At 43.8% G+C, this 20,714-nt stretch overlaps 1 protein-coding gene across 1 annotated transcript; it reads left to right on the top strand.

Moving 5' to 3' along the window:
- The first annotated feature begins 1,713 nt into the window (after nt 1-1,713).
- On the top strand, nt 1,714-20,604 carry LOC131175919 (uncharacterized). Its single transcript, XM_058140616.1, has 5 exons — nt 1,714-1,986; nt 2,101-2,355; nt 18,855-19,103; nt 19,218-19,514; nt 20,578-20,604. The coding sequence occupies exons 1-5, from the start codon at nt 1,714-1,716 to the stop codon at nt 20,602-20,604; spliced, it is 1,101 nt and encodes a 366-aa protein (XP_057996599.1).
- Nucleotides 20,605-20,714: the final 110 nt, after the last annotated feature.

Genomic DNA, 20,714 nt, shown 5'->3' with positions numbered 1-20,714 from the left:
GGTGTTCTGACAGCGGCTTTCCTCCACATTGGGTGTTCCGACAGCGGCTCGGTTCGGGTCGACGACACCCTTTGGATCAGTCACAATCTAGGCTTTGACATAGGCCCTTTAGATAGGATGTTCTGCTGATCTTTAGAGATCGGCCTTTTGATGTAATCAGATCTTTAATGTAATCCGATCTTGAGATCGCCCAAATGATGTAATCTGACTTTTTGGAAATGTAATCCGATCTATTGAGATCGCCCAAATGATGTAATCCGATCTTTTGGAAATAAAGATTTTATTTTGTCGATTATCATCTTATTATTATTGCATTGATTATTTTCCGATCTCTGATGTGCTTATCCGATCTGATTCCTAACTGACCAACCCTTAACTGATCCGCTCTCCCCAAACATTCACCTTAATTAACCGATCCCTAACCAGCTGATCTCTCCTTATGGAATTTTGGAATATTCGTGAGACGTGTCGGAACAGCTGGCAAGTCCCGCTAACCGATGCGCTGCCTGGAACCTCGTGAGCATTAAATGCTCGGACGAGTATAAATAGGGGTGGGATTAGCCAGTTGCTCTCTTGTGTCATTTTCAGTTTTTTTGCGAACGACTTCAAAATTCTCTCGTTTTCTCAAGTTCTTCCGACTCCGATCAAGCTCCGGTAAGGGTTTTGATCCTTCTTTTACTTTAAATTCTTTACTTCCTTTGAAAATGAGCGGCGCCGAAGGTCAGAGAGCGGCAAGCCCCCTTTCCGTTCACGTTTCATGGTCATCGGATGAAGTAGAAGTGGTTGGGCCAAGCGTGCGACCCGAACCTCCTAGGGTCTCGGTGCCAGCTCAGGGGCAAGCATCATCATCAAGGCACGCGCCTTCTTCAGGGAGAGAGAACCTTCCTATGGACGAGCTACCGTCAATCTTGCAAGAAACCGACCTGCAATCGTTCAGCCAGGAGTACAACATCCGGCCCGATTCATATGAACTCATCCAGTGTCACGGCGATCACCGAGCCGATCACTTCTTTGAAGAGAACGATATGATCATGATATACGAGGAACAACTAAAAGCCGGACTGCGGTTCCCTCTCGATGACTTCTTCAAAGAAGTTCTAAAATTTTTCCAAGTGTGCATCGCCCAAGTTCATCCGAACTCGTGGCGGATCTTAGTAGCCTTCCGAGGCCTCTGCCGAGCTAAAGGATTCTGTACTATGCCTAAAGTGTTCGCCGAACTGCATAAATTAACCCGTCGAAAGGACGACGAGTACTGGTTCTTCCAGGCGAAGCCACATTGCGGGCTTTTCACCGACCTGCCTTCTTCCCTGAAAATTTGGAAGAACCGCTTCTTTATCTTGAGGAGCAAAATACTGAACGGCTTTGAGGGTTTCCCTCGTAGCTGGCTACACCAAGGCCCCTTAATTCCGAAGTGTCTCGTATTGAATAGGGAGGAAGGCCTGATGGTGATGGAGCTGAAAGAACAGGCGAGCAGGGAGAAGTTCTCTTGCCTGGATGCAGTGACTGCCGAACTTCATCACTGGACAATGGATTTGATCACCGGCCAAGATCGCGAGCTTCAGCTCTCTGACCTCGACATCGGTATTTTCTACATCTCAGATCTCAGGACCTTAGCGATCTCACTGACCTCTTCTTTGTGCAGGTATGGCGAGAGACGAAGCTTCCAAGGAGAGCCGGAAGCGAAAGAGAGAGATCTCTCGGAAAGTACGGGAGATGAAGCGATCTGAACTGCTCCTGACCCCCGGTCATGAAGCTGAGGAGATGCAAGGGGGTTCATCTCAACCTTCAGTGCAGTCGATCCCTGATGTTGAAGCGATCCGATCTCCTCCTCACCAAGAAGAGCCGCCTCCACCTCCCCCAGCTGCTCCGAGAACGGAAAGGGGCCCTTCCCAATTTGGTGTGAGAAACCTTTCCAGGGGAGCCCAAGTGCTGATCCATTCCTTGGAAAAGAACAGAACCGTCCGGGAGAATCCGGATTTAGCTAAGGTTCTGGGAGCTTCTATTTGTCTCCGGGAGGATCGGGATAGGCTATCCCCGGACCATCTTGACGACATCCTAACCCGGTCCATGAGTCTGAATGTGGAGTGCCTGGTGAATCAGCATATAGTGCGAGAAAAGGCTCACCGCCTGAGCAAGGAGGTCGAGCAGAAGAGTCATGAAGTGTCTTCCCTCCGATCCCAGATTTCATCCGCTCAGAACTATATATCCGATATTGAGGGGCAGATGAAACTTTACCAGGATAAGCTAGCCGAGCAGACTCGTGTTCTGGCTGAGCGAACCCGTATTCTGGAAGAAGTTCAGGCGCTTCGGACCGATGAAGTTGCTCGCCTCGCTCTCTTTACTGAGGAGCTCAAGGCGAAAGAAGAAGAGATGGTGACAGGGGTGGCTGGTGCTTATGTGAATGCCCACAGAGATCTCCTGGCGGAGCTCAAGAAGCGTTATCCTGAGGAGGACTTCTCCTGGATGGCCGACCTGGCTCCCCAAGACGAAGGCGAGGATAGTGAGGAGGAGGCCGAGGGTGAGGGAGAAGGCGAGCAAAATGTAGATCAGGCTGGGGGTGATCCTCCAGCCGAATGACTTGTACAATCTTTAATATGAAATGAAGTCTTCCTTTTGTCCAGTGAATGAATGTGATCGGAAAATCTCTAAATTATTAAACACTTGATTGTCTGAGTATGTTGAAATAACTGAAAGTGATTATTAACCTAAGTGTAAGAGGTCGGAAAACACAATGAGCATGAGATCGGCAGGGAACTAACGCTAAACGGGACTTGATTAAAAATTGGAAGTTTGGCTTGAACATTTAAGATCGGGATCATTATTAAACCGGATCGACACTTTAACTTGATTATTCCTAAACTTTGAAAAGGGAGGTCGGCAATAAAACTGGTGACATAAAGATCTAGTGTTGGTTCAATTTTGTTTGACAAAAGAGATCGGGAATGTAGTTGACTGGTCAGGAAATTTGACAATTGGCTCGAGAGATCGGTGAGGCTTTAACTGATATGAGGACTTAGCATTGATTCGATTCTTTGTGAAGATAGATCGGAAATGTAATCGGCTGGTACAGGGATATTTAGTGATGGGGGTCAGTTTCGAAGTTTATTGATTCTGGGGATTGGCCAAAATATGGTGTCGACAGCTGCCCCTCTTTACATAATTTCTATTAAAGAAAAAATTTTCCCGTGTAGGAATTATGTAAAGATTCAGACCCATATTTTGGACAATTAGGTATTCAAAGTTAGGGAACTAAAGCATACCTAAGTTAGTGACCTAGAGATTGGTAACAGGAGTTAAAATACTAGAACATTAAAACCAACTTGGATCGAGGACCCAGAGGTTGATGGCAAGGAATTTAAAGGCAGGAAAATTAAAATCAACTTAGATCAAGGAACCAGAGGTTAATAGCAGAAAGTTTAAATTGCAGGAAATTAAAATCAACTTAGATTAAGGAACCAGAGGTTGATAACAAGAAATTTAAATTGCTAGAAATTAAAATCAACTTAGATCAAGGAACCAGAGGTTGATAACAGAAAATTTAAATTGCTGAAAATTAAAATCAACTTAGATCAAGGAACCAGAGGTTGATAACAAGAAATGTAAATTGCATGAAATTAAAATCAACTTAGATCAAGGAACCAGAGGTTGATAACAAGAAATGTAAATTGCATGAAATTAAAATCAACTTAGATCAAGGAACCAGAGGTTGATAGCAGGAAATGTAAATTGCTGGAAATTAAAATCAACTTAGATCAAGGAACCAAAGGTTGATAACAGGAAATGTAAATTGCATGAAATTAAAATCAACTTAGATCAAGGAACCAGAGGTTGATAACAGGAATTGTAAATTGCATGAAATTAAAATCAACTTAGATCAAGGAACCAGAGGTTGATAACAGGAAATGTAAATTGCATGAAATTAAAATCAACTTAGATCAAGGAATCAGAGGTTGATAACAGGAAATGTAAATTGCATGAAATTAAAATCAACTTAGATCAAGGAACCAGAGGTTGATAACAGGAAATGTAAATTGCATGAAATTAAAATCAACTTAGATCAAGGAACCAGAGGTTGACAGCAGGAAATGTAAATTGCTGGAAATTAAAATCAACTTAGATCAAGGAACCAGAGGTTGATAACAGGAAATGTAAATTGCATGAAATTAAAATCAACTTAGATTAAGGAACCAGAGGTTGATAACAGGAAATGTAAATTGCATGAAATTAAAATCAACTTAGATCAAGGAACTAGAGGTTGATAACAGGAAATTTAAATTGCTGGAAATTAAAATCAACTTAGATCAAGGAACCAGAGGTTGATAACAGGAAATGTAAATTGCTGGAAATTAAAATCAACTTAGATCAAGGAACCAGAGGTTGATAACAGGAAATTTAAATTGCTTAAAATCAACTTAGATCAAGGAACCAGAGATTGATAACAGGAAATTTAAATTGCTGGAAATTAAAATCAACTTAGATTAAGGAACCAGAGATTGATAATAGGAAATTTAAATTGCACTTACAAAGCAAGCCTAATCCAGACATAAGAAGTTCTTCCCCAATGAAGTGTACTTAACAGAATCCCGAAGGCTAATGATGAATGGAGGACAAGTTGCAAGACTTGACCTATGACCTCATTCCTTCAAATGCCCCCTTTCTGTTCTTGACTTTCTCTTTATTTTCGCGAAAAGCGCCCTTGCGGGTTTACACTTTTCTTTCGTTAATTTGACTAGAAGCGCCTTCCCAGGTTTTCACCTCTAGTTTTTTTTTTTTTTTTTTTTTGAGGCCTTTTCCTGTAAATCTCATAGCAAATTACGTGAGGTTATCAATTGTCAAATCCTAATCTTATGGCAAAAATTTTAACTAATTAATAGCACATTAAATAACGAGATTGCAGAAGGATAATGTTAAAGAATGAGTATGAGGGAAAGATAAAAGTATAGGGAATGAAGTATGACTTTATTACGGTTTTAAGAAAAACAGAGATAGAGTTTCAAAGGAAAAGGGTACAAGAATAGATCTCACATATTCCTTGTGGCTGGCTTTGAAATCCCTTAACTGCCATTATTTCAAGTTCTCTGAAGCCTCATGCCGTGACGATTTCCTCTCCATCCTCGGTTTCATGCCCCATTCCTTATTTCTCCATTTTGGTTCTTGGGACACCCTTTCGGGTTTTCACCCCTAGCCCCTCTTCTTTTTCCGTGCTCTTTTCAGGACGCCCTTTTGGGTTTTCATCCTTCACTCATTTTACAGAAAGCGCTCCTTCGGGGTTTTCGCCTTCTTTCACACATTTTGCTAGGAGCGCCCTTTCAGGTTTTCACTCCTACCTCTTTTTTTTTTTTAGGCATAGTATCTCTTGACGGTGTCAGCATTCACGGGTCTTGGAAATTCTTCACCGTCCATGTGGGTCAAGATCAAGGCTCCTCCAGAAAATGCCTTTTTAACCACATAGGGTCCCTCGTAGGTTGGTGACCATTTGCCCCGGGGATCGTTTTGATTCGGCAGCACTTTCTTCAGAACTAGGTCCCCGGGTTGGAATTCGCGTGGGCGAACGCTTTTGTCAAATGCCCTAGCCATTCTCCTCTGGTATAATTGCCCATGACATGCCACTGTTAACCTTTTCTCATCCAGCAAGTTTAACTGATCCAACCTCGACTGGATCCATTTTGACTCATCAATCCCCGATTCCTTCAGAATCCTTAGGGAAGGAATTTCAACTTCAATGGGTAATACTGCTTCCGTCCCATAAACCAGTGAGTATGGGGTTGCCCCGGTTGAGGTTCTTACAGAAGTCCGGTATGTGTGAAGAGCGTAGGGAAGCATATCATGCCAATCCTTATATGTGACCGTCATTTTCCGGATTATCCTCTTTAGATTTTTGTTTGCGGCTTCCACCACTCCATTCATCTGGGGACGGTATGGGGAGGAATTGAGATGTCGGATTTTGTATTGATCACACAATTTTTGAATCTTTGGACCATTGAGATTCTTGGCGTTGTCAGTGACGATTTCATTGGGGAGACCATGCCGGCAGATGATATTGCTTCTGAGGAATTTGAGAAACGTGTTCTATGTAATATGGGCGTATGAAGTAGCTTCGACCCATTTGGAGAAGTAATCGATTGCTACTAAGATAAATCTGTGCCCATTGGATGCTTTAGGGTTGATGGGACCAATCGCATCGATGCCCCACATTGCGAAAGGCCACGGTGAGACAAGGTTGAACAACTTGTGAGGTGGCACATTTATCGGATCCGCATAAATCTGACACTTATGGCACTTTCGGAAATACTCGATGCAATCCTTTTCCATTGTGGTCCAAAAATACCCACGTCGCATGATTTGCTTAGCCATCATGTGCCCATTGGCATGGGTTGCACAATTTCCCTCATGAGTCTCAAAAAGGATTCTCTTCGCCTCTTTTGCATCCACACATCTCAACAATTCGCTGTTGGAGCTCCTCTTGTATAGGGTTTCTCCACTGGGGAAGTATCCCAATGCTAATCTCCGAATCATCCTCTTTTCGTTTTTGCTTGCCCCCGAAGGGAATTCTGCAGTTACGATGAACCAGGATGTCATGATACCAAGGTTTACCATCAGGTTCTCCTTCAATCATGAAGCAATAAGCTGGTTCATTCCTTACCTTAATCTTCAATATCTGAGTCATCTGCCTTTCTTTGATTTGAGCCATAACAGCTAGAGTAGCTAAGGCATCAGCAAATTGATTCTTGTCTCTACTAAGATGAGTGAAAGAGATTTCTTCGAATTTCTTAATCAGCTCCAGTAAGTACTTCTGATATGGGATCAGCTTCGGATCCTTAGTTTGCCATTCTCCTTTGACTTGATAAATAATCAGGGCTGAGTCTCCATATACCTCCAACTTCCTGATTTTCATTTCGATGGCAGCCTGTAGACCCATCACACAAGCTTCGTATTCAGCGATGTTTTTGGTGCAGTCAAATCTCAACTTGACAGCTATCGGAAAGTGTTTTCCATCCGGGGATATCAATACAGCTCCAATTCCATTACCGGACAAATTGACAGCTCCGTCGAAATACATTTCCCATACATCGGCTGGCCCCTCTTCTTCGCAGTCTACTTCATTAATATGCTCATCCGGGAACTCAAAATCCAGAGCTTCATAATCTTGGATAGGGTTTTCTGCTAGGAGGTTGGCGATTACACTACCCTTCACCGCTTTCCGGGTCATATAGACTATGTCATATTGGGAGAGTATGACCTGCCATTTAGCTATCCTTCCTGGCACGAATGGGCTTTCGAATACATACTTGATAGGGTCCATCCTGGAGATGAGCCATGTCTTGCGGTTCAACATGTAGTGTTTGAGGCGATTTGCTGTCCAGGTTAGTGCGCAGCAAGTTTTCTCTAGGAAGGAGTACCTTGACTCACAATCATTGAACTTTTTGCTCAGGTAATAAATAGCCCTCTCTTTTCGGCCAGCATCATCATGTTGTCCCAAAACACATCCCATCGAGTTCGTTGGGTGCCATATCTGAGGATCGAGGCCTCCCCGCCACGAGTGGAACCAATACTGGTGGGCTTGACAGATACTGCTTGATTGTCTCGAAAGCCTCTTAACAAACTGAATCCCATTGAGTGGTGTTGTTCTTTCGGAGCAGTCTAAAAATAGGCTCGGCCTTAGCGGTGAGATTGGAAATAAACCTTGATATGTAGTTCAATTTTCCCAGGAAACTGCGCACCTCCCTTTCTGTTCTTGGGGATGGCATCTCTTGAATAGCTCGAACCTTGTCTGGATCTACCTCTATTCCCTTCTCGCTCACTATGAATCCCAACAATTTCCCTGACCTAGCTCCGAATATGCATTTGGCAGGGTTCAGTTTCAACTGATATTTCTTGAGTCTCTCAGATACCTTCCTCATCACCTGCACATGGCTCTCTTCTCCCCTAGATTTGATGATCATATCATCCACGTACACCTCCACTTCTTTATGCATCATATCGTGGAATAATGTGACCATAGCGCGTTGATAGGTAGCCCCGGCATTCTTCAACCCGAAAGGCATGACCCGATAGCAAAATACTCCCCATTGAGTGATAAAAGAGGTTTTCTCTTTGTCTTCCTCGTCCATTGGGATCTGATTGTACCCTGATACCCCATCAATACATGAACACCTGCCCAATCCCGCAGCATTGTCAACTAACACATCAATGTGAGGGAGAGGGAAATCGTCTTTCAAGCTTGCTCTATTAAGATCCCTGTAATCAACGCACACCCTAACTCTCCCGTCCTTCTTCATTACCGGGACAACGTTAGCTACCCATTGGGGATATTTGACTACTTCCAGGAACCCAGCGTCATACTGTTTCTTGACTTCATCCCGAACTTTGAGCAGTGTGTCGGGATTCATTCTTCTTAACTTCTGCTTTACTGGAATTGTCCCTGGAATAAGGGGAATCTTGTGCGCCACTATCTAGGGGTCCAAACCAACCATATCATCATAGCTCCAGGAAAATACGTCCAGGAATTCTCTAAGCAAACTGATCATATCCCCCAATTCTTCACTCTCCACTACCTTAAGTTCCCTTTTTACTTCTTCAGTGCCTAAGTTTATGGTGCGTGTTTTGTCTCCGCAAGGCACTAGGGAGGGTTCATCCTTTTCATTGCTTTCTTTTGTAAGATCTTCCTCAGATTCACTTGAAGTAATGGCAGTTACGGGAATTTCAAAATTAACCAGAGGAATTTCTGAGTCTATTGAATTATTAGGTGTTAATTGACGAATGGTCCTGAATGAAAATATAACATATTATAAGAATAGAATTCAAAAGGAAAGAAAGAGAGAATTGGATTTAAAATGCGCTATTAATTCATTAATATTTATGCCATAAGAAAAAGGTCCATTTACAGTATTACACTTGCCACCATGGATAAAATGATCAAGTGTAGATAACCAAAGGTACTTTACTCGAAATTGAGTACAGGAATGTCCTCTGCTGTCCAGTTGTCCAGTTCTTGCCCCTCAGCTATTGGCGAGACTAGAGCTTCATACAAGGAATCCAGGTGGATGACATCAATGGATGGTTCATCAGGTGATTCTTCCACATCTGCTAGATTTTCAATGACCGGTTTGGTGAAGATCTCCGCGATTCTAGGGACTACCTTCCCTTTTCCCATTTTTCTGGTCAAACCTTTGATCCCGGAGCATTTTCCTCATCCAGAATCGCCCATCCATAAGGGCATCTTCCTCATAACCCAAACCACAGCGGCCTATCTTCTGGACAGCCGGTATGGGTTCAACAATTCCTTGCAATGCGGTGCCCAAGCCTTTGCCCTCTTGATATCCATTCCTTGACATCACTTTGGCTACCATAGCCATAGCCCCCTCATTTCCGGTTTCTTGTAATTCGAGGGCCTGGAAAGAACTTTCCAACGACTCCTCGGCCGCTTCCACATAAGGGAGTGATTGTGGCTTGGTGACCAAAATGGCTTCTTCTCCTCTTACAGTGATGATTTTGCCGTCCATAATGTATTTTATCTTTTGGTGCAGAGTTGAGGGAACGACGTTCGCAGAATGGATCCAAGGCCTCCCCAACAACATAGTGTAGGCCGACTCAATATTCATCACTTGGAATGTGATGTTGAAGGTGCATGCGCCAATTTGGAGTGGTAAATCAATATCTCCCAATACTTCTCTTCTGGTACCGTCAAAGGCTCTTACCACTATAGCACTTTGACGTATATCTGATTGGTCAACTGGCAACCTAGCCAAGGTAGCACTAGGGAGCACATTGAGAGCTGATCCGTTATCAATAAGTACCTTGGCTACTATACAACCCTTACATTTCACTGTTACATGCAGAGCTTTAGTGTGTCTTAAACCCGCTAGGTCTATCTCGTCTTCCGAGAAAGTAACAAAACTGGATGCCTGGATTTGTCCCACTATCTTCTCAAACTGCCCCGGAGTGATGTCGGGGTTTACAAAGGCCTGATCCAGGATTCTCTGCAAGGCTTGTCGGTGCACTTCTGAGCTCAAGATCAGCGATAACAGTGAAATTCGGGCAGGTGTCTTTCTTAACTGCTCCACCACATCATACTCACTCTGTTTCATTATTTGGAGCAGCAGCTCCTCCTCTTCTTTATGTCCGGCAGGCTCTAGTTCCTCTGTCTTTTCAACCTCCTCTTCAGTATTCTTCAGTGACTCTCCCATCTTTACTTTCCCTTTTCTCTTTTCTTTCTCTTCGTTCCCGTAACACCTCCCACTTCGAGTTACGAACTCGACTTCTTGCTCAAGCGAGGAGGATTTTGTGGCAGCAACGGGCTGAAGATTAACCTGGGGAGTAGTACTGGTGGTAGGTCCGGCATAAGTCATTTTAAAATGCTCATGAGGAGTAAAATATGGTTTTGGTGGTGCCGGAGGTGAGGCAAGATTAGGAGCTGATGTACTGCTTGATGCTCCTTGAGTGAAAACTTGGAAATTATAGTTCCAAGGGACAGCGTGAGTACTGGTGACAGGGAGCTAAGGTGGAGTTCGGATAACCGTTACTAGCGGTGAGGCTACTGGGGGTGAGAAGGTGATTCTGGGTTTAGGGGTAGAAGCATTCTGGCTGTATCTAGTTGTGTTCACTCCCCCTTCCGTCTTCAACCTTGTTTGGCATCTTAGAGCTTTGAGGAATAACAAGTTCTGAACCTCTTGCTTGAATCCCTCACAGTCCCGCAGCTCATGATCAGCTGCCCCTCCATGGTAAGGACATCCCGTATCCTTTACTGACCCTGATACTTGAGGGCAAAGATAGCCTTCCTTCACGGCTACGGCAAAAATTTCCTCAAAGTGAGGAATCAGCTTGTCTACCTCCGGTGTCGACCTTTCTCTGTCAGACTCTATCATATTTACACCATTGCCTGCATTATGGTTGGGCAATGGGTTTGAGGTAACATTGGGGAGGGAACTATTTTCCTCAATTTTCAGCCACCCGTTCCGGATTAAAGCGTGCACTCTTCCCCTGAGTGCTCCGCAGTTGTCAGTTGAGTGCCCTTGTGCCCCTCTATGATACTCACAACGGGCAGTGGCATCATACCACCTGGGGTATGGAGGCTGAATTGGGTCTAGAGGAACTGGTACTATCTGGTTTATACCGACAAAGTATCGGTATATTTCACTGAGCGGGAGGGGAAGAGGTGGATCAGGGTTTCTTAGGGGTCTTGGATTGTTTTGTGGTGGTCTCGGTTGAGCAAGAGGAGGAGGTGGTCTAGGTTGGTAATTTGTAGGTGGGGGATACTGTGGGTGCGGGTGTGGATAATTCGGGAAAGGAGGCGGAATGTTTGCGATGGTTTGGCCATGAGGGGAAGGATATGGCCGGTAGTTATTTTGGGGAAGTGGGGAATAATTGTTTTGCCGGGTGATGGAATGCACATCACCCTCCTTTTTCTTGCCAAAATTGGCAGTTTTCTTCGCAGGATTCTCATTCACGTCCTGCAGTCGTCCCATCCTGAGGTTGGCCTCTATTCTTTTACCGGCTTGGATGATATCCGAGAAGCTATTGGAAGTATTCCCAATCATCAAATTGAAATAGGGAGCCTTCAATGTCTCAATGAACAGGGAACAAAGTTCATTGTCGGTCACTGGAGGATATACTTCTGCAGCATTTTCTCTCCATCTTTGGGCATACTCCTTGAAGCTTTCCCTGTCTCTCTGCACTAGGTTCTGAAGGTCCCTCCTTGTGGGGGCCACATCACAGTTGAATTTGTACTGCTTTAAGAAGGCGTCAGCTAAATCCTTCCAGGAGCGCAGTTTGCTCCTATCCAACTGAATGCACCATCTCAGGGCTGCTCCGGAGAGGCTTTCGTGAAAGAAATGGACGAGAAGTCTGTCATCTTCTGTCAAGGCAGACATTTTGGCAATGTAAGTTGCCAGGTGGATTCGGGGGTCTGAGTTCCCGGTGTACTTGTCGGGACTTTAAACTTATGCGGCACCACTACATCAGGCACAAGTCTAAGCGATGCCACATCGACTGAACCATACATATTTTGTCCTTCGATTGCTCTCAATCTCTCCTCTAGAGCAGATAGTTTCTCGCTTTCTTTCGTCTTATTTTCTCCTCCCACTGCATGAAATACTCCCCCAGTTGGGAGATGAGGGGCGGAGTGTACTGGTGGGATTAGGATTGAAGGGTATGGGTCGGTGTTTGAAACAGCTGAGTAATGAGAGTAAGGTAGGTCATTATTCGTGGTAGCCGGATTGACAGTGATTGTCGGGTCTGGAATAGGTGACTGAAAGGTAAAAGAAGTTGAAGCTTGGTGCGGATCATTTTTTGTAGGTGGTGGAGGAGGTAATGGCAAGTTTGGTTCTGAAGCAGGTTTATTCTGGGACATCTCCCTCATTAGTCTCATAAGTTCTGAGACCTGATCCTTCAACTCGGAGACTTGCCCTTGTAGGTTCTGTACTTGTTCCTGGTCTTCCATTATCTTTTTTGTTCGAGATCTTGTTAAGTACACTCGTTTGGGTTGAACCGTGTGCTTGGTCAGACTTGCCTTGTTTAAAGTAATGTTGATTTCCTGTAGGGAATAAAAGAAATTTTTAGCGAATCTTGATGAAAATTAAATAGGGTCCTGACGTGGACAAAGGATACGGTGGCATCTGAGAGCCAGAAATGAAATCTGCAGAAGGATAATTGCATCACTTTTATCATGGCATCATTCGATAGTCTAGCGGTAAATGACTGGACTGAACACGCCTCTATGGTACTTGTCCATATGGCGCTTTCAATTTTCCGCATAACTCTAGCAAGGGAGTCCCTACGGGAGTTACACTATTCATTCACAATTTTGCTAAACCATGGCCCAAACTGCCTCATAGGTTCAACAATGGTTTAGCATTCTGTTCTAGTCTAAGAACTTCTTCTGCTGACTGACTCGAGGATGCCATGTAAAAAATGATGCTTATCCTTTTACAGACTTTTGGTTTGATGATGCTTGCGGGAAAAACTCGTTAGCAGGATAAATTTGGATAATTTTGAATTATACTGTTGACAGGGTGACACATACACATTTATCAAAGTAGGAAAATGTGTAGGTGTTTCAGTAGAATTCAAGATTACCCTCACAAAAACGAACAAAAGAAAACTGAGGCAGAATAGGGTAAGAGTAAGCGTGCCCCTTTTGTCCTAGAATAGGGAGACTCCTGATACCGGATGGGTGCTACCTAATTGGATAGTTCTATCTTACAAGGTAGCTTACTACGGCTTCCAGCTATCGTGATAGTTTAGCTCAAGGTCTAATTTTCTAAAAGTCACAAGTTCCCAAATTGCCCCTACTGTAAACAGTAGAGCCTCATTCTATCCCCATGATACTGTCGGGAAAATTCCACGGGTATCACAGTAAATAGAACGAGTTTCAATCTGAGCAGAAGCCTTCACGGATACTAACGGGGTAAAACCCACGGGTATCGCTACATGACCCCCTCATATTTTCCTAAAAGGGTAAGAAAGCCCGGGTATAGGGCTGAAGTGTGTGAGGACTTCGTGTGAGTGTTCAGTGTGTGAAGGGACACCTTTACCTCTTCCCAGTATGGGGGAATTTTCTCTTTTTTCTTTTCTTTTCTTTTTTTTTTAAACAAAGAGCGCTGCGAGAAATAAAACAAACAAGACAAACAAAACGGTTAGCAGGAATAACAATAATTAACATATAAAATATTACCGAGTGAGCCCACCTAACTATGATTTGATCGAAAAATTAAATCTACTTTTGGACCTCTGGACCAGGGTTAAGTTGTTCGAAAATTTATCCCCAGTGGAGTTGCCAAGCTGTCGCAAGGAGTTTTGCGGTCGCCTGAACGAACCCTCACCGAAGTGGGAAAGAGTGAGGAGTCGTCACCTTAGTTTTGAGGGAAACTAAAGAAAACCATTTGTGAAAATAAATTGAAATGAAACCACTTCAAGAAAGAGATTCTAGGTTCGGGGTCCGTAAACGGGTGGGGAAAGTGTTAGGCACCCCACCTCGTCCCTCAATAAGGGTAAGTAGATTTAACTTCGCGTTCTTCATAAATTAGTTAGGAGGGCTTGAATGGAAATGTTAATCCTTTTAACAAAAAGGAATATTTGATTTTTCACTAAATTCGGATTACCCAGATACATAAGTAAATGAGACAACCTTAGTGAGTTACTGTTGTATGTTAATTTTGTCTGAAGGGGTTATTTGGTTAAAATTCAATTTGAGAATCGGATAAGAACTCTCCTCCGATCTCTTTTAGATTAAGATTCGAATTTTGGATCGAATAAGAACTCTTCTCTGATCACTTTTAAAATTTTGGATTGAGAATCGGATAAGAACTCTCCTCCGATCTCTTTTAATTAAAATTTTGGCTTGAGGATCAGATAAGAACTCTCCTCCGACCTCTTTTAAATATTTATTAAAAATTTTTAGTTTGAGAACCGGATAAGAACTCTCCTCCGATCTCCTTTTAAATATTTATTAAAATTTTTAGTTTGAGAACCGGATAAGAACTCTCCTCCGACCTCTTTTAAATATTTATTAAAAATTTTTAGTTTGAGAACCGGATAAGAACTCTCCTCCGATCTCCTTTTTAAATATTTATTAAAATTTTTAGTTTGAGAACTGGATAAGAACTCTCCTCCAATCTCTTTTATTTTAATGGGACTCGGATAAAGACTCTTTCGATCTCTTCGAAATTTGATCACAGCTATATATCATAAGAGCCTAAGTTTAAGAGTTCTAGTATTCAAAGATGCCAAGGGTCGTAATAAGGCTTCTTTTAACTCATTGGTACTTTGTGACTAAATAAGGGACGCCGGACTGAATTTTACCGACCTCCCATGTGGTCGCCTTGCCAGTATCCTATCTGTTCCATTTTTCCTATCTGAGATTTGGTTTTTATTCCGCCTTATGGCATTATGCCGGATCACCTTCTACGTCAGCCTAGTAATTCAATTTTGCTATTTCCCTGACGTGTTATTTAGACCCTCTCTTTTAAAGAGACCCTCAAAATACAGTTACCTATGTTTTATCCAACCACTTATGCGCTACTAGGGACTAGAAGACTTGCATTTAGGAATAACAAAGATTAACGAAAAGAATGGACTGATCACTAAAGAAGTAAACTCGGGAATAACATTTTTTGGTTTTTTTTAGCACAATATGAACTTGGAGAACGTTACATACATAAAAAGAACAATGGAAATGCGTAAAATAAAAACAAACTCTTAAAAAATGGCAATATGAGCACTTACCTGTAAGGAGCCAAATCTATTGAAATAACTACGAGATCACGAATAGCAATAAGATTGCGAGTTGATAGCCGGGAGGCTAAGGTTCGCCTTGGAACAAAGAGTGCTTCTCTAAATGCAATTGAGTCAGAATTGTACCCGAGTTTAAATGAGATTGAGCATGGACGATGGAAGAGAAAATGAAAATAACAAGGAAATGAAAATGTGAGCGTTACGGGATAATGAACGAGCCGAAAATGGAGAGTTTCGGTATTCAAAATCTTTTTAAGAAAACACTTCAGAAAACTGGTTCCAAAAGTTCTTCTTATGAAAGCGGAGTAACGATCTGAATTAAATTTCAGAGTTCTTCCGCTATAGTAACAACCTTCTTTTTTTTTTTCTCCCCCTTTGAACAGTTTTCATGCAGGTATTTATAGGAACCGGGTGCTCTCCATGAAGGGTCAAGATCTATTTTGAGGGAGATGGAGGGTCAGGATTTCAAAGGACATGATCGGATGCTTGAGAATTAAAGAGAATCAAAATGAACGGCCGAGATCATTCTCAGGATACTTGTCCTTTTCTTCTTCTAATCGTGATGCAAACCCGTTAACCTGGGCGATCCAAGGGCTGGGAATAAAAGGCGCTGGTCTTGTCGTCTTCTCCTTTGATCTAAAGGCTCTGGACTCGTCCTTGCAAGTGAGATCAACGGTGGAGATTGGGATGTACAGGACTGTCATGACATACTCTGGCACCTGTCAGCATTGTGGGCGATTCTCAGGCGTGCGGTAGAGATCTCGTCTGCAACGCTTTAACTACCTCGGCTCTGATTCTGGTGACAGTTATTGGGATTTGTCTTATTCTCTTTGCCTTCCGATCTCTTTTCTTCCTATCTCTATCATTCCGATCCTTTCCTTAATCAGGCCCGGTTCGGTCAAAGCATTAATTTCCCTTCGATTCCCGAAGCGTCCGCTTCGTTTTCTGCTTCGTAATAAATGCCTGATTTTCTCCCTATATATATACCCCTGACAGAAGAGACTTCCCTCATTCGATTTTCCTCTCTCCCTTCTTACTTTCCTGTTCTAGCTGCTCCGGCAGTAGTTCCGGCCACGTTTGTAGCTTTTGATCCCTTTCCGATGAACCACTTTATTCCCCGACTGAAAATTTACGATCCCGGTGATCGAATAATCGTGATAACCTTATCGGATGATGGTGAGAGAACTGGACCAATTGACCGATCTGGATCGCGGACCTCGATCGTGCCGATCTCGAGTCGTTCGACCGGTATAATCGGCGAATCGATTTCGACCGAGAAAACTGCTAATGTTCCGCCGACCCTTGGCGGTTGCTCTTCCAAGTTTATTCGGCTTCTCACCACATTGGGTGTTCCGACAGCGGCTTTCCTCCACATTGGGTGTTCCGACAGCGGCTCGGTTCTGGTCGATGACACCCTTTGGATCAGTCACAATCTAGGCTTTGACATAGGCCCTTTAGATAGGATGTTCGGCTGATCTTTAGAGATCGGCCTTTTGATGTAATCAGATCTTTAATGTAATCCGATCTTGAGGTCGCCCAAATGATGTAATCTGACTTTTTGAAAATGTAATCCGATCTATTGAGATCGCCCATGTAACACCCTAGGCAAATCCCACATCGACAAAACACGGGAGAGATGCTGGGTTCATAAGTTGATAGTTCGTAACCCCTATTGACGCGTTTTAAAACCGTGAGGGCTTTGGCCCAGAGCGGACAATATCACTAGTGGGTCGGGCCATTACATTTGTAACAAATGTAATGGCCCGACCCACTAGTGATATTTTCCGCCTGGCCAAAGCCTCACGGTTTTAAAACGCCAATAGGGTTACGAACTATCAACTTATGAACCCAAAGATCTCCCGTGTTTTGTCGATGTGGATTTGCCTAGGTGTTACAATCCACCCCTTATGGGACTCGGCGTCCTCGAGGTTTGCCCCACCATCGTTCAAGGTTGCACGCGAGCGCTCGATACCACAAATGTAATGGCCCGGCCCACTAGTGATATTGTCCGCTCTGGGCCGAAGCCCTCACGGTTTTAAAACGCGTCAATAGGGGTTACGAACTATCAACTTATGAACCCAGCATCTCTCCCGTGTTTTGTCGATGTGGGATTTGCCTAGGGTGTTACAGCCCAAATGATGTAATCCGATTTTTGGAAATAAAGATTTTATTTTTTCGATTATCATCTTATTATTATTGCATTGATTATTTTCCGATCTCTGATGTGCTTATCCGATCTGATTCCTAACTGACCAACCCTTAACTGATCCGCTCTCCCCAAACATTCACCTTAATTAACCGATCCCTAACCAGCCGATCTCTCCTTATGGAATTTTGGAATATTCGTGAGACGTGTCGGAACAGCTGGCAAGTCCCGCTAACCGATGCACTGCCTGGAACCTCGTGAGCATTAAATGCTCGGACGAGTATAAATAGGGGTGGGATTAGCCAGTTGCTCTCTTGTGTCATTTTCAGTTTTTCGCGAACGACTTCAAAATTCTCTCGTTTTCTCAAGTTCTTCCGACTACGATCAAGCTCCGGTAAGGGTTTTGATCCTTCTTTTACTTTAAATTCTTTACTTCCTTTGAAAATGAGTGGCGCCGAAGGTCAGAGAGCGGCAAGCCCCCTTTCCGTTCACGTTTCATGGTCATCGGATGAAGTAGAGGTGGTTGGGCCAAGCGTGCGACCCGAACCTCCTAGGGTCTCGGTTCCAGCTCAGGGGCAAGCATCATCATCAAGGCATGCGCCTTCTTCAGGGAGAGAGAACCTTCCTATGGACGAGCTGCCGTCAATTTTGCAAAAAACCGACCTACAATCGTTCAGCCAGGAGTACAACATCCGGCCCGATTCATATGAACTCATCCGGTGTCACGGCGATCACCGAGCCGATCACTTCTTTGAAGAGAACGATATGATCATGATATACGAGGAACAACTAAAAGCCGGACTGCGGTTCCCTCTCGATGACTTCTTCAAAGAAGTTCTAAAATTTTTCCAAGTGTGCATCGCCCAAGTTCATCCGAACTCGTGGCGGATCTTAGTAGCCTTCCGAGGCCTCTGCCGAGCTAAAGGATTCCGTACTATGCCTAAAGTGTTCGCCGAACTGCATAGATTAACCCGTCGAAAGGAGGACGAGTACTGGTTCTTCCAGGCGAAGCCACATTGCGGGCTTTTCACCGACCTGCCTTCTTCCCTGAAAATTTGGAAGAACCGCTTCTTTATCTTGAGGAGCAAAATACCGAACGGCTTTGAGGGTTTCCCTCGTAGTTGGCTACACCAAGGCCCCTTAATTCTGAAGCGTCTCATATTGAATAGGGAGGAAGGCCTGATGGTGATGGAGCTGAAAGAACAGGCGAGCAGGGAGAAGTTCTCTTGCCTGGATGCAGTGACTGCCGAACTTCATCACTGGACAATGGAGTTGATCACCGGCCAAGATCGCAAGCTTCAACTCTCTGACCTCGGCATCGGTATTTTCTACATCTTAGATCTCAGGACCTTAGCGATCTCACTGACCTCTTCTTTGTGCAGGTATGGCGAGAGACGAAGCTTCCAAGGAGAGCCAGAAGCGAAAGAGAGAGATCTCTCGGAAAGTACGGGAGATGAAGCGATCTGAACTGCTCCAGACCCCCGGTCATGAAGCTGAGGAGATGCAAGGGGGTTCATCTCAACCTTCAGTGCAGCCGATCCCTGATGTTGAAGCGATCCGATCTCCTCCTCACCAAGAAGAGCCGCCTCCACCTCCCCCAGCTGCTCCGAGAACGAAAAGGGGCCCTTCCCAATTTGGTGTGAGAAACCTTTCCAGGGGCACCCAAGTGCTGATCCATTCCTTGGAAAAGAACAGAACCGTCCGGGAGAATCCGAATTTAGCTAAGGTTCTGGGAGCTTCTATTTGTCTTCGGGAGGATCGGGATAGGCTATCCCCGGACCATCTTGATGACATCCTAACCTGGTCCATGAGTCTGAACGTGAAGTGCCTGGTGAATCAGCACATAGTGCGAGAAAAGGCTCACTGCCTGAGCAAGGAGGTCGAGCAGAAGAGTCATGAAGTGTCTTCCCTCCGATCCCAGATTTCATCCACTCAGAACTATATATTCGATATTGAGGGGCAGATGAAACTTTACGAGGATAAGCTAGCCGAGCAGACTCGTGTTCTGGCTGAGCGAACCCGTATTCTGGAAGAAGTTCAGGCGCTTCGGACCAATGAAGTTGCTCGCCTCGCTCTCCTTACTGAGGAGCTCAAGGCGAAAGAAGAAGAGATGGTGACAGGGGTGGCTGGTGCTTATGTAAATGCCCACAGAGATCTCCTGGCGGAGCTCAAGAAGCGTTATCCTGAGGAGGACTTCTCCTGGATAGCCGACCTGGCTCCCCAAGACGAAGGCGAGGATAGTGAGGAGGAGGCCGAGGGTGAGGGACAAGGCGAGCAAAATGTAGATCAGGCTGGGGGTGATCCTCCAGCCGAATGACTTGTACAATCTTTAATATGAAATGAAGTCTTCCTTTTGTCCAGTGAATGAATGTGATCGGAAAATCTCTAAATTATTAAACACTTGATTGTCTGAGTATGTTGAAATAACTGAAAGTGATTATTAACCTAAGTGTAAGAGGTCGAAAAACACAATGAGCATGAGATCGGCAGGGAACCAACGCTAAACGGGACTTGATTAAAAATAGGAAGTTTGGCTTGAACATTTAAGATCGGGATCATTATTAAACCGGATCGACACTTTAACTTGATTATTCCTAAACTTTGAAAAGGGAGGTCGGCAATAAAACTGGTGACATAAAGATCTAGTGTTGGTTCAATTTTGTTTGACAAAAGAGATCGGGAATGTAGTTGACTGGTCAGGAAATTTGACAATTGGCTCGAGAGATCGTTGAGGCTTTAACTGATATGAGGACTTAGCATTGATTCAATTCTTTGTGAAGATAGATCGGAAATGTAATCGGCTGGTACAGGGAGATTTAGTGATGGGGGTCGGTTTCGAAGTTTATTGATTCTAGGGATCGGCCAAAATATGGTGTCGACAGTTCCAATGGGTGTCTTGTAAGCTGTTCTGTACGCCCATAATGCATCATCTAGCCTCAATGACCAATCTTTCCTTAAATGATTAACAATTTTTTCCAGGATTCTCTTTAATTCCCTATTAAATACTTTAACTTGCCCACTAGTCTGGGGATGATAAGGCGTAGCTACCTTATGAGTAACCCAATATTTCTTCAAAAGATTTTTAAACTGTTTATTGCAGAAATGAGATCCACCATCACTGATTATAGCTATTGGAGCTCCAAATCTAGTGAACATAAACTTTTTCAAAAATTTCACTACTACCCTTGTATCATTTGTAGGGGAAGCAATGGCCTCAACCCATTTAGACACATAATCCACACCTAACAAAATGTACCTATTCCCAAAAGATGATGGGAATGGTCTCATAAAATCTATGCCCCAAACATCAAATAACTCAATCTCCAAAATTCCTTGT

The sequence above is a fragment of the Hevea brasiliensis genome, chromosome 18, assembly GCF_030052815.1.
Source record: "Hevea brasiliensis isolate MT/VB/25A 57/8 chromosome 18, ASM3005281v1, whole genome shotgun sequence".
In the NCBI taxonomy this organism is placed as follows: Eukaryota; Viridiplantae; Streptophyta; class Magnoliopsida; order Malpighiales; family Euphorbiaceae; genus Hevea; species Hevea brasiliensis.
The sequence above is the reverse complement of the archived record's forward strand: the minus strand, read 5'-3'. Positions and strand labels throughout refer to the sequence as shown.